The sequence below is a fragment of the Oncorhynchus masou genome, chromosome 5 (genome assembly GCF_036934945.1).
Source record: "Oncorhynchus masou masou isolate Uvic2021 chromosome 5, UVic_Omas_1.1, whole genome shotgun sequence".
Taxonomy (NCBI): Eukaryota; Metazoa; Chordata; class Actinopteri; order Salmoniformes; family Salmonidae; genus Oncorhynchus; species Oncorhynchus masou.
Window position 1 is genome coordinate 53168856 of NC_088216.1, and position 24695 is coordinate 53193550.

Here is a 24695-nt window from a genome sequence, read left to right on the forward strand (position 1 = left end):
CATCTCTAGGAGACAAAACGCGTCTCCTTCCTGAGTGGTATGACGGCTGCGTGCTCCCATGATGTTTATACTTGCGTGCTATTGTTTGTACAGATGAACGTCATACTCTTCGCCAAACCCACTGGCTCCAGGTCATCTACAAGTCTTTGCTAGGTAAAGCCCCGCCTTCTCAGCCACTGGTCACCATAGCAGCACCCACCCGTAGCACACGCTCCAGAAGGTGTATCTCACTGGTCACCCCCAAAGCCAATTCTTCATTTGGCCACCTTTCCTTCCAGTTCTCTGCTGCCAATGACTGGAACGAACTGCAAAAATTACTGAAGCTGGTGACTCATATCTCCCTCACTAGCTTTAAGCACCAGCTGTCCGAGCAGCTCACAGATCACTGCACTTGTACATAGCCCATCTGTAAATAGCCCATCCAACTCCCTCATCCCCATACTGTATTTATTTATTTATCTTGCTCCTTTGCACCCCAGTATCTCTACTTGCACATCTACCATTCCAGTGTTTAATTGGTATATTGTAATTACTTCGCCACCATGGCCTATTTATTGCCTTACCTCCCTTATCCTACCTCATTTGCACACACTGTATATAGACTTTTTCTACTGTATTATTGACTGTATGTTTGTTTATTCCATGCGTAACTCTGTTGTTGTATGTGTCGAACTGCTTTGCTTTATCTTGGCCAGGTTGCAGTGTTAAATGAGAACTTGATCTCAACTAGCTTACCTGGTTAAATAAAGGTTAAATTAATAAATAAAAAAACAAGAGTCCTGATCACCAGTCAGTTAGCAAGTTTGGTATGCTATGAATGACCATCAGCAGCATCAGAGCTTGGAGAAGCCTAATTACAGTGACTAAATGGTCACTGTAACGAAGACACAGGGAGTCAGGAAGTAGGTGCAGTCGGTGAAATTAATATGAACAAACAGAGCAAATACAAGAACAAGAGTAGCATCTGATCATGAACACATGAACACCGAAACAAAAGAGGATGTAATCAGGGAAGTGATGAAGTCCAGGTGTGCCTGATGATGAGGCACAGGTGTGTGTAATGATGGTTGCCAGGTGTGCGTAAAGATGGTTTGCCAGGACCGGTGGTTAGTAGACTGGGAGTAGACATGACAGTGTCCACCCCCAACTAGCGGCTCCAGTTTCAGGATGACACTGGCCAGGAGGACGGCCCCGAGGTCGAGGAGGGGGCCGGTGGGCGACGGTGGAAATCTCAGATGATGTTGGGATCTTGAATTTTGTCCACAGGAACCCAACATGGCTTCTCTGGACCGTACCCCTCCCAGTACACCAGGTACTGGAGCCGACCAGGAGGGACATAGGCAGGGCTTCCCCTCAATGTCCAGCGGAGGTGGAGGGGTGTTGTGGGGGACGGCGTCTGCCAGGGGACCAGGAACCACTGGCCTGAGGGAAACGTGAAAAGATGGGGAAATCCAGTAGTTATTGGGGAGCTGTAATCGGTATGTTACATTGACCCTCCAGAGGACTTTGAATGGTCCAGCTTCTGGCAGGGAAGGCGGAGCGGCAGGTTCCTGGTGGAGAGCCAGACACGATCACCAAATTGGAACCTAACTGCGGTGGGGGTCCGTCTGCTCCTTCTGGCGGCAGACAGCGCCTCCTATGCGTGCCAGAAACACTCGTCCACCGGAGGAGCGTCAGTCTCGTTCGGGGTTCATTTTTTTATTTTATTTTTTTATTTCACCTTTATTTAACCAGGTAGGCTAGTTGAGAACAAGTTCTCATTTGCAACTGCGACCTGGCCAAGATAAAGCATAGCAGTGTGAACAGACAACACAGAGTTACACATGGAGTAAACAATTAACAAGTCAATAACACAGTAGAAAAAGGGGAGTCTATATACATTGTGTGCAAAAGGCATGAGGAGGTAGGCAAATAATTACAATTTTGCAGATTAGCACTGGAGTGATAAATGATCAGATGGTCATGTACAGGTAGAGATACTGGTGTGCAAAAGAGCAGAAAAGTAAATAAATAAAAACAGTGTGGGGATGAGGTAGGTGAAAATGGGTGGGCTATTTACCAATAGACTATGTACAGCTGCAGCGATCGGTTAGCTGCTCAGATAGCACATGTTTGAAGTTGGTGAGAGAGATAAAAGTCTCCAACTTCAGGGATTTTTGCAATTCGTTCCAGTCACAGGCAGCAGAGTACTGGAACGAAAGGTGGCCAAATGAGGTGTTGGCTTTAGGGATGATCAGTGAGATACACCTGCTGGAGCGCGTGCTACGGATGGGTGTTGCCATCATGACCAGTGAACTGAGATAAGGCGGAGCTTTACCTAGCATGGACTTGTAGATGACCTGGAGCCAGTGGGTCTGGCGACGAATAGGTAGCGAGGGCCAGCCGACTAGAGCATACAAGTCGCAGTGGTGGGTGGTATAAGGTGCTTTAGTGACAAAACGGATGGCACTGTGATAAACTGCATCCAGTTTGCTGAGTAGAGTGTTGGAAGCAATTTTGTAGATGACATCGCCGAAGTCGAGGATCGGTAGGATAGTCAGTTTTACTAGGGTAAGTTTGGCGGCGTGAGTGAAGGAGGCTTTGTTGCGGAATAGAAAGCCGACTCTTGATTTGATTTTCGATTGGAGATGTTTGATATGAGTCTGGAAGAAGAGTTTACAGTCTAGCCAGACACCTAGGTACTTATAGGTGTCCACATATTCAAGGTCGGAACCATCCAGGGTGGTGATGCTCGTCGGGCATGCGGGTGCAGGCAGCGATCGGTTGAAAAGCATGCATTTGGTTTTACTAGCGTTTAAGAGCAGTTGGAGGCCACGGAAGGAGTGTTGTATGGCATTGAAGCTCGTTTGGAGGTTAGATAGCACAGTGTCCAAGGACGGGCCGGAAGTATATAGAATGGTGTCGTCTGCGTAGAGGTGGATCAGGGAATCGCCCGCAGCAAGAGCATCATCATTGATATATACAGAGAAAAGAGTCGGCCCGAGAATTGAACCCTGTGGCACCCCCATAGAGACTGCCAGAGGACCGAACAGCATGCCCTCCGATTTGACACACTGAACTCTGCCTGCAAAGTAGTTGGTGAACCAGGCACGGCAGTCATCAGAAAAACCGAGGCTACTGAGTCTGCCGATAAGAATATGGTGATTGACAGTCGAAAGCCTTGGCCAGGTCGATGAAGACGGCTGCACAGTACTGTCTTTTCTCGATGGCGGTTATGATATCGTTTAGTACCTTGAGCGTGGCTGAGGTGCACCCGTGACCGGCTCAGAAACCAGATTGCACAGCGGAGAAGGTACGGTGGGATTCGAGATGGTCAGTGACCTGTTTGTTGACTTGGCTTTCGAAGACCTTAGATAGGCAGGGCAGGATGGATATAGGTCTGTAACTGTTTGGGTCCAGGGTGTCTCCCCCTTTGAAGAGGGGGATGACTGCGGCAGCTTTCCAATCCTTGGGGATCTCAGACGATATGAAAGAGAGGTTGAACAGGCTGGTAATAGGGGTTGCGACAATGGCGGCAGATAGTTTCAGAAATAGAGGGTCCAGATTGTCAAGCCCAGCTGATTTGTACGGGTCCAGGTTTTGCAGCTCTTTCAGAACATCTGCTATCTGGATTTGGGTAAAGGAGAACCTGGAAGGGCTTGGGCGAGAAGCTGCGGTGGGGGCGGAGCTGTTGGCCAAGGTTGGAGTAGCCAGGCGGAAGGCATGGCCAGCCGTTGAGAAATGCTTGTTGAAGTTTTCGATAATCATGGATTTATCGGTGGTGACCGTGTTACCTAGCCTCAGTGCAGTGGGCAGCTGGGAGGAGGTGCTCTTGTTCTCCATGGACTTCACAGTTGGATCTACAGGATGCAAACTTCTGCCTGAAGAAGCTGACCTTAGCTTTCCTGACTGACTGTGTGTATTGGTTCCTGACTTCCCTGAACAGTTGCATATCGTGGGGACTATTCGATGCTATTGCAGTCCGCCACAGGATGTTTTTGTGCTGGTCGCAAGGGCAGTCAGGTCTGGAGTGAACCAAGGGCTGTATCTGTTCTTGGTTCTGCATTTTTGAATGGAGCATGCTTATCTAAAATGGTGAGGAAGTTACTTTTAAAGAATGTCCAGGCATCCTCAACTGACGGGATGAGGTCAATGTCCTTCCAGGATACCCGGGCCAAGTCGATTAGGAAGGCCTCCCCCTTTGGCAGTTCTATCTTGACGGAAGATGTTATAGTTGGGTATGGAAATCTCTGAATTTTTGGTGGCCTTCCTGAGCCAGGACTCAGACACGGCAAGGACATCAGGGTTAGCAGAGTGTGCTAAAGCAGTGAGTAAAACAAACTTAGGGAGGAGGCTTCTGATGTTGACATGCATGAAACCAAGGCTTTTTCGATCACAGAAGTCAACAAATGAGGGTGCCTGGGGACATGCAGGGCGTGGGTTTACCTCCACATCACCCGCGGAACAGAGAAGGTGTAGTATGAGGGTGCGGCTAAAGGCTATCAAAACTGGTCGCCTAGAGCATTGGGGACAGAGAATAAGAGGAGCAGGTTTCTGGGCATGGTAGAATATATTCAGGGCATAATGCGCAGACAGGGGTATGGTGGGGTGCGGGTACAGCGGAGGTAAGCCCAGGCACTGGGTGATGATGAGAGAGGTTGTATCTCTGGACATGCTAGTTGTAATGGGTGAGGTCACCGCATGTGTGGGAGGTGGGACAAAGTAGGTATCAGGGGTATGAAGAGTGGAACTAGGGGCTCCATTGTGAACTAAAACAATGATAACTAACCTGAACAACAGTATACAAGGCATATTGACATTTGAGAGAGACATACAGCGAGGCATACAGTAATCACAGGTGTTGAATTGGGAAAGCTAGCTAAAACAGTAGGTGAGACAACAACAGCTAATCAGCTAGCACAACAACAGCAGGTAAAATGGTGTTGACTAGGCAAAGTGGCCGACAGATAAAACATAAACAAGCAGAATGGAGTACCGTGATTAATGGACAGTCCAGCGTGCATCAGCTATGTAGCCAAGTGATCAGTGTTCAGGGGGCAGGGAAGCTGGATTAGTGAGTGTTATCCAGGTTAAAAAAACTAACAATGACTAAATAGCTTGTAGCTACTTAGCTGGTTAGCTTCTGGAGGTTCTTGAGTTGAAAATAATAGCGATTCCGTATCACATTGGGTGAGGCAGGTTACCGGAAGGTATAAACAAATTAGCCAGGGTCGGCTGGTACCCCAGGATGCACTGGAAGGAAGACAGCCCAGTGGAGGAGTGGCAAAATGAATTCTGGGCGTACCCCGCACAGGAATGGAACCGGAAACACTCCCCCTGCCAGTCCTGGCAGTGACTCCTAAGGAACCTTCCTAGATCCTGGTTCATCCTCTCCACCTACCCGTTGGACTGAGGCCGGTACACGGAAATGAGGCTGACCCTGAACCCCCACCCCAGCTTCTCCATGAAGGCTCTCTATACCCGTGACTTGACTTGGGGTCCATGGTCGGAGACTATGTCTTCCAGAAGGCCATAGTGCTGGAAGACCTGCTGGAACAGTGCCTCAGCGACTTGGAGAGAGGTAGGGAGACCAGAGAGAGGGATGAATGGGCAAGATTTAGAGAATCTGTCCACAACAACCATAATAGTAGTGTAACCATCAGAAGAGGGGAGGTCAGTGATGAAATCAATGGACAGATGTGACCAAGGCCGCTAAGGCACGGGAATGAGTTTCCCTGCTGGAGCGTGCCAGGGAGATTTGGTTTGGGCACATGCGGAGCAGGAGTTGACATAGCGAGCGACGTCCTGCGCCAAGGTTGGCCACCAATACTTAGCGGAGCTGGAATGAACGGTGCGGGTGATACCTGGGCGTCCAGTGACAAGGGATGTGTGCCCAGGTCAACAGCTGTTCCCTTACCTCCGTGGAAACTTAAGTACACTCCGGAGGGCAGGTGGCAGATGCAGGTTCCTTCTCCAGAGCCTGCTGGATGTCCACATCTACGTCCCAAAGCAGGGGGGCAACGATTCGGGAGGGCTGAATGATGGGCGCACTTAGGATAGGAACCACTCCTGAAATGTTTAGATGGGACAGGGCATCAGCCTTAATGTTCTTTGAACCTGGGTGGTATGTCCGAGTGAAGTTCAATCTAGTGAAGAAAAGGGCCCACCTTGCTTGGCGCGGGTTCAACCGCCTCGCTGTCCGTATGTACTCCAGGTTACGATGGTCGTTGAGGATGAGAAATGGGTCCTTGGCGCCCTCCAGCCAGTGTTTACACTCCTCTAGTGCTAACTTTAACGCCAGGAGCTCCCGGTCGCCATTCTGCTGGAGACAGTTTTAGTAAAGTGAAGTAAAGTAATTTGCACATGGATAACATTTGTGGGTTTCCTTGTCATTGTGACAGAACAGCCTGCACTTCTGAGGCATCCACCTCCGCTACTAAGGGCAGGGTAGGATCTGGGTGTTTCAGGAACGGGGCGGAGGTGAAACGACCATTCAGTAGGTGGAAAGCGTCATTCGCTGTAGGACTCCACACCAACTTATGGGGGCCACCCTTGAGGCGAGTCGAGTCGATGGAGCTGAAGTTCTTAATGAAGCGGCGGTAGAACTTGGTATACCCCTAAAAACATTGTAGTCCCTTTATGGTGGTTGGGACTGGCCTGACTGTTTCAACCTTCCTTTCATCCATAACCACTCCCTGCGGGCTGATCCGGTATCCCAGGAAGGAGACATCATCCTGATAGATCTGGCACTTCTCCGCCTTGACATACAGGTGGTTCTCCAGGTAGCATTCCAGGACTACCCGGATGTGGGCATTGTGATCCTCTAAGGTGGCCAAGTAGAACTGGATGTCGTCGATATGCACAACCACCTGATGCCTGAGCATTTCCCGGAACACCTCGTTCACGAATGCCTGGAACACCAATGGAGCATTGGCTAATCCATAAGGCATCACCAAGTACTTGTATCTCCCGGATGCAAATAAGATTGTAGGCACTCTGCAGGTTTTGTTTAGTATAAAAACGGGCCCCGCGGAGTTGTTTCGATGGCGGCCGGCACCAACGGGAGAGGGTAGCGGTACTTGGTGGTACGACGTTCCCGCAGAATGTTATCCATGCGGGTGGCCATCGTGATGAGTCCGTCCAAGGAGAGGGTGTCCTCTCGGCATGCAAACTCTGGACCTTTTTGCGCAATCCTCTACTGAATAAGGTGCGGAGTGCTGGCTCATTCCATCCACTGGATGCAGCCACTGTACAGAAGGTGAGGGCATACTCCGCAGTGGTCTGGCCTTCCTGCTGTAGTTGGACTAGGCGCTCAACCCCTTCACTGCCCTCCGGTGGATGATTTTAGACTCCTCTGAACAGAGTCCTCCTCTCCTCTCTCCCAAATGGCCGTAGCCCACTCCAACGCCCACCCGCTCAGCAAGGAAATAACAGTGGAAAACTTGGACCTCTTGTGGTGGGGCTCCCATCTGATGAGTGAAATAAAGGAAGCACTGAAGGAGGAAGCCACGGCATTTGGATGGAGTCCCGTCATATTTGTCCGGGAGTGACAAACATGCATCGTTGACCGAGGCTGACTGCTGAATAGTCTGAAGTGTTGGCTCACTGAGTTGTCTCGTGGTAGTGAATCCTCCACTTGTTGGAGGTGATGCCTTTTGAGGATGTTCTAGACGTTGAAGAACGCGGAATGAAGACGCAGGGAGTCAGGAAGCAGGTGCAGTCTGTGAATTTAATCTGAACAAACAGAGCAAATACAAGAGCAAGAGTAGCGTCTGAACATGATCACAGAAACAATACTGCCTGATGGGTGATACAACGGCTTGCTAGATAAAGAGGAAGTATTCAGGGAGATGATGAAGTCCAGGTGTGCCTGATGAGGCGCACGTGTGCATAATGATGTGTTGCCAGGACCGGTTGAGAGCCAGAGCGGGGGGCGGGAGTAGACGTGACAGTCACGTAGAATTTGACTGCCGTCATGATGGTGTGGCGGTAATATGGTCACCGTAACAGCCTTACTCGGAACTCAGAAATCTCAGACTTTCAGTGCATTCAAGACAACTGGGAACTCTGGAGAAATCTGTGCTCGGACTGGGAAAAATATTTTTGGACTGTTATCCAACTCGGAATTCCAACCTGAAAATGACACTTGGCAGTCATGGCCAGGCCAGAACATACGACTCTGACCGAAACATCCACAATAAATGTTCAGAAGTAGTTTCTGCGGCTGTTGCAGTGTCGCTCTGTCGTTTACCTTAAAGCAAAGCGCCGTGCTAAACCAGCAAAGTGTCTGGTTTTCAGTTCACTCTAAACCCCAGCTAAACTAAACAACACCATATGATTATGTGCGTGTTAACATTTCACTTCTAAAGGCCAGAAAACTGGCCACCAGTTTATGTCATTAGTGTGAACATATTTTACCCATTAGTAGTATGATATGTGAGTGAAATGTTAGTATGATACAGTATGGGTTGTCTGGGTGGAATGGAATAGTTATTGTCAGGTCAAACCTTAGGGGTTGATTTTAAATCACCATCGTTCCAGGATGACCTTATTTTACAGCTTTAACCCATCTTCAACTCATTTTGAAATTAGTTTACGGAACAAATAGCATAGTAAATAAGACTTGATCTATAGTTTAGGCTTGCCTATCAAAAACAATGGACAAATCCAGTACATCGATCCCCATTCAAATGATGAGTAACAAAGAAGTTTGGACTCCTTTACCTTTGTGTGGTTCCACTGGCTCGAACATGTTGTTCCACTGGCTCTGTTGGTTGTAGTTTGGTTCTTACATCACCAGAGGGGTCTGGATTTGATTTCCACATACAGTGCATTCGGAAAGTATTCCGACCCCGTGACTTTTTCCACATTTTGTTATGTTACAGCCTTGTTCTAAAATGGATTGAATTGTTTTGTTTCCTCATCAATCTACACACAATAATGAACATTTTGTGGGGTATTTTGTGTAGATTGATGAGGAAGAAAGGAACTTAATCCATTTTAGAATAAGGCTTTAACGTAAGAAAATGTGGGAAAAGTCAAGTGGTCGGAGTACTTTCCGAATGCACTGTATACTGAATGAACTGTAAGTCACTCTGGATAACATTTACAGTATCTGTCCAAAGGTCAATATTCCCTTTACCGCTAGATACCACCATGTGCACTCCTGCAAATCTTACACTGGATAGGAGCGTCTGCCAAAATGACCAGATGCCAAGTGTATACTACATGTGTATACGACTGTATATTGACACACGCTGTATTCCTAATGAAGGTAGAGATGGTGTACAGAATAGTCCCTAGGTTATGTCTACTGGTCTCTGAAGATGTCTAGCCTCTGTCAACCCTGAATGGGGACTACACCCATATGTCCATCCACTCACTGTACCCATCAGATTGTGGGCAGCATGACTGGACTTTTTAATTGTAATACATGTCTCTATGTGAGCTTTTATATAGCCTCCCCTTCTTTTCTCCTCATGCCCCCATTTTCCACTCTGGCTGCCAACATTAAAATCCAGATGACTGGAGTGTGGTCTGAGATCGGATGTCCAGGGGAGTATTGGCTGAACACGGTTTCCAATTTCCCTGGGCTGTGATTGGCAAAGGATAGACTGCTGATCATGGGTGCTGTGCCAATGTTAACACATTTTGCACACCTCTCCCCTTGACAGACCAATTTCAAAAAGCACCACAGTGGTAATAGCAAGTCTTGATAACAGCAACATATTGCTCGCTTTGATTTGTATTTATTATGGATCTCCATTAGCTGCTACAAAGCAGCTACTCTTCCTGGAGTCCAGCAAAATTAAGGCAGTTCATATAATTTTAAAAACATAACAATATATTCAGATTTCACAACACTACTCCACCACTACCACATATCTACAGTACAAAATCCATGTGTACATGTGTGTGAATATGCATGTATCTGTGCCTGTTTGTGTGGCTTCACAGTCCCCTCTGTTCCATACGGTGCATTTTTATGTTTAAAAAAAAATATATCATATTTTACTGCTTGCATCAGTTACTTGATGTGAAATAGAGTTCCATGTAGTCATAGCTCTATGTAGTACTGTGCGCCTCCCATAGTCTGGATTTAGGGACTGTGAAGAGACATCTTGTGGCATGTTTTGTGAGGTATGCATGGGTGTCCGAGCTGTGGTCAGCAGTTCAAGCAGACAGCTCGGTGCTCACATGATCACATCTTGCCCTACTGTATGTCTGATCTTGATTAATCTGCTTTGTAGCCTCTTATCCAGCCAGGGGGTTGATGCACAGTGGTAGTGGATGGAGTGAGTAATCTCCATTGTTCATATATTGAACTATATGTACAAAAATATATGGACATATAACTAAATTGCCTGTTTTCATATATTTCGACATATGTTTATATATTTAAAAATATGCTGTGGGAATACATTTTGACAGCATGCTGTGATAGCTAGTAAAATATAGTCCAAAATATTTCAGAAATATATGTTGCCATGTATTTTAATGAATGAAAAATGTATATTTTTTTACCTTACATACTGTAGCTAGGCTACATTAAAATCCAATGCATAAAACTACACATTTCAGGATTAAATCACAATGGCATGCTGTGGTATACTTTAACAAGTTATGAATGAATGACTAGTGACTGACAACTACAAGAGTGCTTTCAATAATCTTTATTTCTTGCTCAAATAACCCGTGGTGAATTGTGGCATCTGAGTCACTTGTAAAGTCGTATCTGAAACACAAATATAATGTACAAATGATCTCTGTGCACTTAACATCTGTATGTGAAAATAATGTATTGTGTTACAACTGATTCCTTCACCTCGTGTCCATTTTCAGACACAAGTTGACAGTGGCCCTTTGGATAAAGCAGAGACAGTCAGTGAAAATATTCCACAGAAGATGAAGAATAAATGAGGGGTTAATGTTCATGAACATCAAAGCAAAATGATACAAAATATTACTTAAATTGGCTGGGGTCTGTCCATTGGCAGTTGAGGATCCAGACCAGAAGGATACACTGCAGGAGAGAAAAATAGATTATTTCAAGCAAAAAATAATCCTATCTAACGTTAGCTAGCCAGTCCTGACACCCAACCCTCACTAAAACTAGCTAAATTAGCTACCTAGCAAGCAACGCTTGGTTAGCCTAGAAAATTAAACAATAGCTTTGGCAATTAAATTATATCTAATACAAACATGACATTAACTCTACTCAACTTTCATTTTCAAAACAATTCTTACCTTGGTCAGTCACACTGCACTTCTGTGGCAAGCTAAAGAAGGAGCTAGCTAGCTCGACAAAAACTCTTGCTTGCCAGTTGAATAAATCACTTCTTCCTCTGTCACCCACCAGGTTAAAAGCATTTTAATTAAATGTTAAGAATGTATAATCAACTAAAATGGCATTATCCAAGAGATATTTTTGAGGATGGCAGCTGCTCGTCTCCTTCTGAAGAAAATTCTAAATTGCAATTGCTGCTCTGTCAGTTAAAGGCAGGGCTCGGGAACATTTCAAATTTTGACTGACAGCCCGGAAAAAATATATACAAATATATGTTATAGATTCCAAGTGTCTTTTAAACACCTAATTTATTTGTACTGTTTCATAAGTGGCAGGTAGGCCATACCTCAGTAACTGTATAATACATTTTTAACTACAACTCAATGATCCATCTTTTGCATGTAAAACACAATTTCCAGAACCCAATGCTCAGGTACCATAGGTCAATAGAGACTCAACATTATCATTAGGGAAGGTTGTGAGGAGTGTGTGTATTTTATGCATATATTTTACAAATATATGTACATATATTTTTTTCCATATATATTAGATTTTCCCAATCTATTTAATTATATTATTTTCCCATATGGGATACTACAGAATAGCTCTGCCATACTATGTACAGTAATACATTGTGTGGTTTATACAGCCCAATAACAAAGAAACTCAAAGGGGAACAACCAAAATTCATATTGTAAGGTGTTAGTATCAGCTACTTTGAGTACATCATATAATATGCCTAGACAACACTATGGAAAAGATACAGACACCCACACAGTTATGACGTCATGTGCCCCTGTGTGGCACAGAGCATGACAGTTCCCTTTCTATCAAACTTATCTAGAAACTAAGCAAGTGGTTTTACTGAAAGGAAGGAACGGCTCCCGGTTATGATGTCATGAAAATCAAACCAATGGTGTACAACTTCGGCTGCAGACAGCCTCTAAACTAGAGGAAAGAGTTTTATCCACAGGAGGCTGCTGAGGAGAGGACAGCTCATAATAATGGTTGAAATGTGTTTGATGTGTTCGTTACCATTCCATTTATTGTTGAGCCCGTCCTCACCAGTTAAGGTACCACCGGGCTGCCTGTGGTTTTATCATTATCTTAAGCAGTGAAACCACGTATTTCTTTGGAGATACCAGATAACTCATAATCTGGTGTTACTTTTATGATGATGTGTGTAGTAAAAATGATGTCTGTGAAATAATATGACATTTAAGAAAAATGGCAACAAATGTTGTATTTTGAAATTGTATTTTAATATTAAATGTAATATTAAACGTTTTCTTCCTCTGTGTGTGTGTGTATATATATATATATATATATATATATATCTACCACATTACGAAAACTCACAAATATAAAGTATTTATGTTATAAGTATACACACAGAAAAAGAAGCAGGAAACATTTTTATACATCTGTATACTGTGTTAGAACGCTGAAGTGCTCTTAGCTGCTCGTGGTTTTGTCACATTTCACCATGTAATGACTTAAGAAATCACTTGAAGTTCATTTCAAGAACAAAATAAAAACAACATATAATAAAACTGTACACACTCCTCCTGAAGGAGCGTGTGTAAGGCAACATTTGCAGTAGCAGAGGTTTATATACACACATAGTTAAGGATAGAAAGCTATAGAGTCACATGTTTGAGTGGATCCATGTTACAGCTATACTGTGAAATTATACTATGCTATAATCATTCATTCATAAAAATAAATGTATTTATGATTTTTATCCCTGGACTATTAGGCTATTCCAAAGCATGGGATTCCTAACCTCTGTTTTCAAGTATCTCTTGGTATGCACATTTTCATTTCAGTCAATCGTACTTCACCAAGTCTGTTTGAATGTTTTAGATTTACAGACTTTATAGCAGTGAGATGGTTGGAATGAAAACCTAAATACGCAGGAGTTCGTCAGTATTTAATGATTTGAAACTTTTTTTAAAGGCACTTTTCAAACATTAAATCTGCTGGCATGTTTCTCTTTTTAAGGACTCATGGCTATGGCTAGGTACAAATCTGTCATTCTGCCCCTGAACAGGCAGTTAACCCACTGTTTCTAGGCCGTCATTGAAAATAAGAATTTGTTCTTAACTGACTTGCCTCGTTAAATAAAGGCAAAATAAAATTAAAATAACATTAGAGTTAAGGAAAATAATTGTTTTGTTTCAGTAATATGATTCTCCTGCCATTAAAACCCACAAGAAATGTTGCAGTGTGGTGTGAGTAAAAATGGTGGCACCTTTTTAGATACATTAAGGCTTTAGGGTTGATGAGCTGTAAATGTCACAACAATAGCTAGCTATCACCACAGAGAGACAGATGGAACATTTCCCTTTGGTCCAATACCTTGTCAAGGTGTGGTATCAGGACTACAAATGGCTATTATAACAGTTTTAATGAAATATTCACTTTTGAAATGTAGGACCTAACAGTTGTCGTTAAGAAAGGCTTGTGAACTGGAGACCCCAGTGTTTGACTCTGTTTGTCTCCCGACGCGTCAACTTTGAACACCTGCTAAATTAAATCTATTGGGATATGAAGACTCCATAGGACTTTTGAGAACTTGGGTTTAAGTGGGTGTTCAGGTGTGAACATATGCAGTTTATTTCCCTCAGAGCTGTACATTCACACCAACTGTCTCCCAATATTTTGCAACCCACAAAGAAACAAACGTAAACATTTTGCATAGCGATAAAGCCACTCCACAAACTCACACTTACAAAAGAGACCAAAAACTTGAAATGTCCACTCGTGTCTTCTTCTCTCTTGTTGGATGATGTCCATGAGAATTCCACAGATAGGAAAATAGACATCCAATTCTGCCACCCACAGGTCTTTGTTTTTAAAACGAAACGTGAGAAAAATACAGGCAGAATCAGACACTTGTCATTAAGTCAGTGCACTGGAAAGGGGCAAGTCCACGCCACTTCAGTGGAGAGGGGGGGTGCCTCCTATCCATATTCAACACTCAGAAGTCCCAAATGTAATGGACTCGGACAACGGCCCCCTATTCACCTCCTCAGATTTATCGTATTTGTGTCCCCTCACATCAACACTTAATCACTCCTCTTCATCTTTTTATCTGTCCTTTCAGAAAGGTAAGGTATCCATGAAGATTTTGTCTACGATGGGCGGTGGGGGAACCAGGTCCTCCAGCTTCAGGTAGAAGATGCGCTGCAGGCCCTGGGTGCAGAGGGTGCGCAGCTCAGGGAGCTTCCCCAGTAGTCGGGACAGGAAGTTGGGCTGGGGCCTCCCCGCATCGGAGCCACTGCTGGTCACATGGTCCCTCAGACAGGTGATGAGGCAGTTCTGGAACTCCTCCACCCGTTTGGGCTCTTTAAGGCCATGGCGATCTGAGGAGAAACCATAAGGAGAAACATTTTGATGAGAAACGTGAATGGGCATTTCACTGTACCATTTACAACTGCTGTGCATGTGAGCATTAAACTTTGATTCATTTGATTTTGATTTGGCTATAGCCTATATCACATGCATATGTTATGCTTGTTTCAGTGTTAGAACTACAGTGCCTTCAGAAAATATTAATACCCCTTGACTTAGTCCACATTTTGTTGTGTTACAGCCTGTATTCAAAATGTATTAAATTGATTTTATTTCTCACCCATCTACAAACAATACCCCATAATGACAAAGAGAAAACATCTTTATTTAAAATGAAATACAGAAATATCTAATTTACATATATATTCACACCCCTGAGTCAATACTTTGTAGAAGCACCTTTAGCGGCGATTACAGTTGTGAGTCTTTCTGGGTAAGTCTCTAAGAGCCTTCCACACCTGGAGTGCGCAACATTTGCTCATGTTCTTTTCAAAATTATTCAAGGTTGGTTGCTGATCATTGCTAGACAACCATTTTTAGGTCTTGCCATAGATTTTCAATTAGATTTAAGACGAAGCTGTAACTCGGCAGCTCAGGAACATTCACTGTCTTTTTGGTAAGCAACTCCAGTGTAGATTTGGCCTTGTGTTTTAGGTTATTGTCCTGCTGAAAGATGAATTCATCTCCCAGTGTCTGGTGGAAAGCAGACTGAACCAGTTTTTCTTCTCCTGTGCTTAGCTCTATTCCATTGATTTTTTTATCCTGAAATACTCCAGAGTCCTTAACGATTATAAGCATACACATAACATGACACAGCCACCACTATGCTTGAAAATATAGAGAGTGGTACTCTGCAATGTGTTGTTTTGGAATTGCCCCAAACATAACACTTTGTATTCAGGACAAAAAGTTAATTGCTTTGCCTCATTTGTTTTGCAGTATTACTTTAGTGCCTTGTTGCAATCAGGATGCATGTTTTGGAATATTTTATTTATGTACAGGCTTCCTTCTTTTCAATGTCAGTTAGGTTAGTATTGTGGAGTTACTACAATGTTGTTGATCCATTCTCAGTTTTCTCCTATCACAGCCATTAAACTGTAACGGTTTTAAAGTCACAATTGGCCTCATGGTTAAATCCCTGAGCGGTGGGCCTCCCAAGTGGTGCAGCGGTCTAAGGCACTGCATCGCAGTGCTAGAGGCGTCCCTACAGACCCGGGTTCGATCCTGGGCTGTATCACAACTGGCCATGATCGGGAATCCCATAGGGCGGCACACAATTGGCCAAGCGTCGTCCAGGTTAGGGGAAGGTTTGGCTGGGGGGGGCTTTAATTGGCTCATTACACTCTAGTGACTCCTTGTGGCGGGCCAGGCACCTGCAGGCTGAACGCCCGGTCATCAATTGAACGGTGTTTCCTCCAACACATTGGTGCGATTGGCTTCCGGGTTAAGTGGGCGGCTGTTAAGAACAACGGTTTGGTGGGTCATGTTTCAGAGGACGCATGACTCAACCTTCGCCTCCCGAGACTGTTGGGGAGTTGCAGAGAAATAGGGGGTAAAATAAAATAAAAAAACAGTTTCCTTCCTCTTCGGCAATTGAGTTAGGAAGGATGTTTGTAGTGACTGGGTGTATTGACACACCATCCAAAGTGTAATTAATAACTTCACCCTGCACAAATGGATAATCAATGTCTGTATTATAATTTTTTGGACTCATTTATCCATTTTACCCAATAGGTGCCCTTCTTTGGAGGCATTGGAAAACCTCCCTGGTCTTTGCGGATGAATCTGTATTTGAAATTCACTGCTCGACTGAGGGACCTTACAGATAAGTGTATGTGTGGAGTAGAGAGATGAGGTAGTAAAACATCATGTTAAACACTATTATTGCACACAGAGTGAATCCATGCAACTTATTATGTGACTTGTTATGCAAATGTTTACTCCTGAACTTATTTAGGTTTGCCATAACAAAGGGGTTGAATAGTTATTGAATAGTTATTATTAACTTCTTACGGATCAAGTCCCGTTAACAGGATAGATTTGACAACATCCGGTGAAATTGCAGAGCTCCAAATTCAAACTACAGAAATATAAATATTCAACATTCATGAAATCACAAGTGTAATACATCAAAATAAAGCTTAACTTCTTGTTAATCCAGCCGCTGTGTCAGATTTCAAAAAGGCTTTACGGCAAAAGCACACCATGCGATTATCTGAGGACAGCTCCCCACATACAACAACATAACCATTTTTCAACCAGGCAGGAAAGTAAGAAATAGCGATATAATAAATGCCTTACCTTTGAAGATCTTCATCTTTTTGCAATCCCAAATGTCTCAGTGACACAATGAATGGTCATTTTGTTCGATAAATTCCTTCTTTATATCCACAAAATTTATTTGGCTCGTTTGATTCAGAAATACACCGGTTCCAACTCGCCCAACATGACTAAATATCTAATAAATTCCCTATAAACTTGGTCCAAACATCTAATCCAACCTCAGGTACACTAAAATGTAAATAATCGATCAAATTTAAGACAGAAAAAACTGTTTTCAATACCGGAGAAAAACAAAGAGGAGCGCGCGCTCCTGTTCACGTGCACCAAAAGACTAGAGTCCACCTGAGTGATGCATAGAAAGAATAAGACGACTTCTTCATTTTTCAAAAGAAAAACATTGAACAATTTCTAAAGACTGTTGACATCTAGTGTAAGCCATAGGAACTACAATATGGGCCCTAATAAATCAAGTTTCCCATAGAAAAGCATTGGAAAACACAATGACCTCAAAATAAATGTTTCCCTGGATGGATTGTGCTCGGGGTTTCGCCTGCCAAATCAGTTCTGTTATACTCACAGAAATTATTTTAACAGTTTTAGAAACTTTAGAGTGTTTTCTATCCAATACTACCATGTATTGCATAACCTAGCTTCTGGGCCTGAGTAACAGGCAGTTTACTTTGGGCATTCTTTTCATCCGGACGTGAAAATACGGCCCCCTAACTCAAAGAGGTTTTAAGACATTTCAGCCTTTTAATTTTTCATTAACTTGTAATAACTTCTAAAAACATAATTACACTTTGACCGTATGGGTTATGTCTGTGTAGGCCAGTGACACACAATCTAAATGTAATCTATTTTATGTCAAGGGGTGTGAATAATTTCTGAAGGCACTGTACACTTAAGAGTTATTCCTTTCAGCTCCTAGTGGAACAAATAAGTGGCTCACTAAAAATGTGTGTGTGTGTGTTTGTGTGTCTCACCTGTGATGATGACCAGTGCTGCAAGGCAGGCGAATGAGGACACGTCCAAGTTCATGCGGTGGAGGCTCTGGGAGAAGTCCATGATGGAGTCGATCCAGTCGCCAAAGCCTCGCACACACTGCATACGGTGAAGTACCACGCCGTTGCAGAAGATCAGCTTGTCCTTCTCAGGACTAGACCTAGACACAGAACAGTCTTAACATATATTGTAGAAACATTGGGCACACCTTTGTGTTTTTTTACAGAGTAAATGTATGCATCCCAAATGGCACTATTCCCTATTTACTGCAATACTTTTGACCAGGGCCCATAGGGAATAAGGTGCCATTTGGGATGCAGACAATGGTTACAGTGGTAATTATACCTGTATGCTAGCCGGAGAATAAAGAGTTCCACGAAAGCAGATTCCAAGAGCAGCTCCTGGTCTTCTGGGCAGAAGGCGACGAATTCTGGGATGGTCTCGGCCCATTTCCGAATCACATCCATGGTGCCTGTCAGCAGGTCGTAGAACTGCTGGATGTCATTGGCATCCTCTTTCTCTGATAGGCTGGCCACCGTCTCCTGGTACTGAGGAGTGGATAGAAGAAAGAAAGGGATGACTCACTGCCTCTGATGTCCTTCTCTTCACAACATGTAGTGTGAAATGGGATCGAGATCACTGCCATCAAAGAAGCTTAATTGCATAACTATATTATAGCGAGAAGCTTAACTTTAACAGCAGCAACTGGCTAAATTCTGAGAGAGATTCAGACAACTAATAATATGATGTTCCATGAGTCACATGTCTGGAGGTCCTACCTTGGAGTAGTCCAGCTTTCCGATGGCGGGGTTGGAGTCTATGTGAGCCCTGACAAGAGAGGCGATGATGTTGACGGGTGGGGTGGTGGACACTGACTCTTGCACTGTCTTGGATTTAGAGGGCAGACGACCCCTGCGACCTTTCAGGCTGTCTGTGCGGACGACTGTAAGTGAGAGAAAAAAATAATACTCTCACTGACTGTACCTGTCTGAGATTCTCATGTGACTGTCACCGCAAGCCTCCGTTTCACTGAATAACGGCTATATCCATTTCAGTTGATATTTTTATACGACTGGGCACAGTAAACTTGCCTAGTTAAATAAAGGTTAAATCAAATAAAAAAGCTTCAGTTTCGCATGGCTTTCATTCTTAGCTTGGGTTTCACATGATTGTCATTGCAACTTGGTTTTCACGTCACATATACTAGACACTGAAGGCTTTAAGGGAGTGTGACATGGCATTACCTTCCTTCACCATTCCCACCCCCAGGCACTTCTGGAAACGGCAGAATTGGCAGCGGTTCCTTCGCCGCTTGTCTACTGGACAGTCTTTGTTGGCTAGGCACACATATTTAGCATTCTTCTGTACAGTTCGCTGCAATAACAAAGAACAGTGTGATTATTTTCCTGCGCATTTGTCAAAGTTCCCCTTTTTCTTTTATAATCAGTTTCTTAATAGTGAGCACTTATACTGAAACTGGAACCAAGTAAATGTATGAATATTAAAGATGTTATTATGTGTAAATGAATCATAAAAATCATAAAATAATAATAATATAACTACTGTGAAGCATCCTACCTTAAAGAAGCCCTTGCAGCCCTCACAGGTGCGGACCCCGTAGTGCTGACAGGAGGCATTGTCCCCACACACTGCACAGCGACCCTCGTTGGCACCGGGGCTGCCGGTCTTAGGGGACAACATGTGCCTTTCCATGAGCCCGGGGCTGTCCATGGACCTCTGGTCTAGGGACAAGGGGGCATAATGGAGCTGGGAGGCATGCCTCTGGGAGGGCTGAAAAAAAGGGTCCTCCTCACCCTGTTGGGGGCCCTGGTGCTGCCCCAGGGGGGAGTGCTGCTCTGTGGTGGGGATGAAGGTGAAGAAGGAGGGTTGCTGAGCCAGGCTTGACTTATCGGTCACCCAGCACCCAGGGTCTGGGGAGTAGGGGCTGAAGGGTGAGTCCCAGACTGGGCCAGGCTGGCTCTGGAAGCCCGGGGTGGGTGGGGAGGGGGCGGCTGATGCAGGGCTGCCATAATAATCGGAGCCACAGGAGGACAACGTCTCGTCGAGGTAGCTGAGGGCGAAGGAGCCCGGGTAGCAGCTATATACCTGGATGTCGTCCAGTTTAAAGGCTGAGTGCTGAGCCTGAGGGCTGGAGGTGCTGCCGGCTGAGTGGCCGGAGGGGGCGGTGGAGGTGGTGATCTGGCAGGAGTAGGTGTCAAACTCGCCCACATAGCCGCTGCCCACCAGGGTGTTGATGCTGGGGAGGGAGGAGGCGGTGAGCTGGTCCTGCTCGGCACCAATGTCCATGGTCAGCTTAGCACTGAGTTCAGGGTTCAGGAACTCAGAGCTGTAGTAGTTGTTGTCGTAGGGCACAGTTCCATACTGAGTTTGAACACAGGGCATCGCTAAAAAAGAATTGAAAACAATATTTAATAAAAATATTTCAAAGACATTCACCATTCAAATAATTGAAATGGTGCCAGTAATGTTGAGTCATGTAGGCCAACCTGCCGTACACTCCAAGCTCACCATCACCCCAGTCAAACCAGGTGCAATAACCATAAACAAGTCAACAACACTGAAGAAACTTAACCGGTCTTAGGAATCCCTTTTTTAACACCTCTCCAACAGTGCACCTCGACATCATCCCATACAGAAACACTTCTATCCCCCTTCCTCACACTGACACATCTTTAGGCCTGTTGGTACCCCTTTGGTGATTCTGAGAAAGCCTGGAAAACCAGTTGTCCGGATGATGGGGAGATCGTCTTGCTGGAGGATATTGCGTTACTGGCTTTCAATGCTACGATTATGAACAGGGCAACCCTCCTCCCCAAGGACTGACAGTACTAAGGAGTCCAGGGGATTGGATTTCAGGGTGGGCTAAATGCCAGCTGAAGAGAGGAAGGTGACAGGGCAGGCAGAGCAGAGGGCTTTGAGGGGAGGGGGGTGCTAGGGTGTATTTAGCAGCTGGACATGTGTGCGTTTCATGTCTACCTCGGAACTGTCGATATCAGATCAATATTGGATCTGGTGGACTTTTCTCCATGAGGTGTTATCTCACGGAACTGTAGCTATAATCATCTGATCCAATTAATCTCTTAACTATTGTCTTAATTCAATGTCAGTTAAACCACAATGAAGGCTTTTGGTCAATCAGTCAAAGCTTTGATTATCTCAAGACATCCTTGCATGACTAGACACCATGTAAAATAAACAATTATCCTAAACACTTTCATTTATGTGCAATCCCTGAAATGGAAGACACTGCTTTTTCCTTGTTATATCATCGTCAACAACATGTCTGGGTGTAGGCTCTTCTGCCCCTAAGCTGTGACTGTTTTCTCTTAGCATGTGCTTTGGTGAGAACTATACACCTGTTGCACACAAACTAAAGTAAGAAACATCGTTGACCTATGAAAAGGGTACCAACATCAAAAGGTCACAAGTTAACTTCTGAACTCTGTGTGGAACATGCATGCAAAGGATATGTGTGCATCGTCTGATAAACTGAAGACAAGAGGGATACAACAATGAGACATCCGATATTGCCACCGCCTCTTGAACACAGTAAAACGACTGGCCATATCGCCACCTGTCAGCCTTTCATAATAGTAGCATAAATTGGTAGCAATGTGACGCATAAACCTATTTATTTAAAATAATACAGATGGATTAAGTTTCAAATAACTGACCATGAAGAGCAAATCATACAAAACTAGAAATATCCAACCACTCACATGCTCAACTATTTCCTTTCAATATTTCAAGCCTCGAAATGATGTAATCATAAAGGCTACACAGCAAACAACACTTGGGCTATTTCAAGACCATCAATACACCCCTATTGCCTCCATATAAAAGGACCTATATAATAGCCCTATAACAGGGAGTTTGCGGCTGGTCACAACACTGACCAACACATACGCAAGTCACAAGTGTGACAGCGCTCAATGTTGAATGCAGTCAAGTCTACAACGATATCCACGACATCTAGCATTTGGTCTGACATGTTATTTACTTATTATTTGATTAACAGTTTCAGCAGCTGTAGCCTACTCGAATGGGAACGTAGCATCTATACATTGCATTTGCGGTATGCCATTAGAAAATATAAAATTTTTAATTACCAAGAAAACAAAAATACAGCAATTGTAAGTAGGCTAAAATGCAACAAATAATTACATTAAGCAAGCATTTTAGTGGGATAAAGTTTTCAAAGAATAAAAAGGCATCCCTGCCAATCGGATCCATAAAAAACAGTGAAGCGCACTAAGCATGCATGCAAAATATAAGAAATACCTTTTACTAACCTGCTGTATAAATCCTCAATTCCTTAGCCAACGTCTCATTTATTCCGAGTGATGGATAAACATTAAGTGTGTTACAACTGCTGTTTACAATTCTGAAAGGGAATGAAATCTTCAGACTTGAGGCACAGCGCAATATATACAGTCACTTGTATTTTGCCGTTACGTCAGGTAGTCCCGGCTCTAGGCGTGTCTTTTCCCATAAAAGGCAAACGGGGCGGTGACTTTTCCGGGTCAGGAGCCAATGGCATCGTTCTCACACAGGCGTCCTCATCACTCTGACGCACGCTCGGGATTCCATTGACGCAAGCGCCTGCGGAGTTGTCTGATCTAAATTTAGACCTTTTTACATACGTGGTGCTATTACCGCCTGGTATAGGCTAAAAATAAACGTCTGATGATGACATTGTATTGCTAAAAAGGAATTTAAAATTGATAACTGACAAATGAGTGCCAGAAATAATAATAATTATTGGTTTGTCATCTCAAGGAAGACGTTTGTAAAGCCTAAATGCTGGGATGTTTTGTTTGTCTATTTAAACTATAGGCTATTCAAATTGTACACGATGTAGCCTATATATATATATATATATGCTAGTATGTATAGTCTAACAAATCATTTGCAAACAGGAACATACATATAAGGAGTTTATAAACACAATTGCTCAGTTAGGCCTAACCCAATAAGGTCTAGCAGTAGGCCTATCTTCTAAGTACAATGTAACAACAATGAGTACTTACAATACTTTTTAAACTGTACTTACATTAATAATTACACAGTAATAATGGCACTGTAATGTAAAGGGTAAAGCTAATTAATGACATAAGACATTAATGATGTTACATATTGTAATATTTAAAGCCTTTTTATGAATGATTTGGCCTATATAATTACCATAGCCTATAGCCTAACAGTCTACAAAGCCTGTGTTCCAAATCGCTGCCCTTTTCCCCAACGTGCACTTGTGCACTTCCCTGCATAGATTTAAAAGCATAGGATTGGTGTAACAGTTCACACCAATGGGGAGTGCACAAGTGCATACTTCAGGGAAAAGGGTGCAGAGTAGGTGCAGCTTGAGAAACGGTATTATGCGTGGGTGTGTTGGTATGTGGAGTGTGTGTGTGCCAAGAAAAAAAGCTGAGCCCTGCTTGAAGCGCAACAAGCGGGAAAAATCTGCACGTGGCTACGTCAAGTTTTATGCCAACAAGATCAGACAGGTCTATTCCTATATAAAAAACAGTATGATGACAGTTAAAGGTGTTGGCATATTCTCGAAAGGTAAATTCTCGGAATTTAGGAACTGAATACCCAGCTCAATTCCTGGAGGGCCGACCACCTGCGGGTTTTTGTTCCTCCCTTGTACTTAATTGATAAATTAAGGTAACTGATTAGTCAGAAACTTCCCTGGTCTAGTTCTTAATTGACACAAATTGATAGAAAATAACAAAACCCTCCCCCCCCCCCGAGTTTGGGAAACGCTGCTCTAGGGGAAGTTTCCACAGAAACATATACAGTGGGGCAAAAAAGTATTTAGTCAGCCACCAATTAAAAAGATGAGAGAGGCCTGTAATTTTCATCATAGGTACACTTCAACTATGACAGACAAAATGAGGGAAAAAAAATCCAGAAAATCACATTGTAGGATTGTTAATGAATTTATTTACATATTATGGTGTAAAATAAGTATTTGGTCAATAACAAAAGTTTTTCTCAATACTTTGTTATATACCCTTTGCTGCTAGCTATCTAGCAGTTTCTTGGACCACTATACCAATTTTGACAATTGGACTTGGACCCCTTTGCTACTTGGAACCCTACTAATTCCACGACTGGTCTATCGACTGACGTAACCGCACGAGCAGGCAAAAACAGACTTTCCCCCATCGCAAGATCCCTCTAAGGCACTTCTGCTAACTTGCTAGCCCCGGCCTGCTAACTGCTAGTTTGCTAGCCCTGGCCTGCTTTTGTCTGAATCGCCGTGTCCCCAGCCAACCCAACCACTCACTGGACCCATACAATTCACTTGGTTGCGCATGCCTCTCCCTAATATCAATATGCCTTGTCCATTACTGTCCTGGTTAGTGATTACTGTCTTATTTCACTGTAGAGCCGCTAGCCCTGCTCAATATGCCTTAACCAACCATGTTGTTCCACCTCCCACATATGCGATGACATCACCTGGTTTAAACGTCTCTAGAGACTATATCTCTCTCATCATTACTCAATGCCTAGGTTTACCTCCAATGTACTCTCTTCCTACCATACCTTTGTCTGTACATTATGCCTTGAATCTATGCTATCGTGCCCAGAAACCTGCTCCTTTAACTCTCTGTTCCGAATGTGCTTGACGGCCAGTTCTTATAGCCTTTAGCCGTACCCTTATCCTACTTCTCCTCTGTTCCTCTGGTGATGTAGAGGTTAATCCAGGACATGCAGTGCCGAGCTCCACTCCTACTCCCCAGGTGCTCTCATTTGT

The 24695-nt window shown here is 43.8% G+C and overlaps 1 protein-coding gene across 1 annotated transcript; it reads right to left on the reverse strand.

Annotated features, from left to right (window-relative positions):
- Positions 1-11433: 11433 nt before the first annotated feature.
- On the reverse strand, positions 11434-22354 carry LOC135539834 (nuclear receptor subfamily 4 group A member 1-like). Its single transcript, XM_064965996.1, has 7 exons — positions 22222-22354; positions 19487-20313; positions 19153-19282; positions 18688-18851; positions 18254-18456; positions 17890-18068; positions 11434-14634 (listed from the first exon to the last, which is right to left on the reverse strand). Exons 2-7 carry the CDS (start codon positions 20309-20311, stop codon positions 14372-14374), a joined length of 1764 nt encoding a protein of 587 aa, XP_064822068.1. The 5' UTR covers positions 20312-20313; positions 22222-22354; the 3' UTR covers positions 11434-14371.
- Between the last annotated feature and the right edge of the window lie 2341 nt (positions 22355-24695).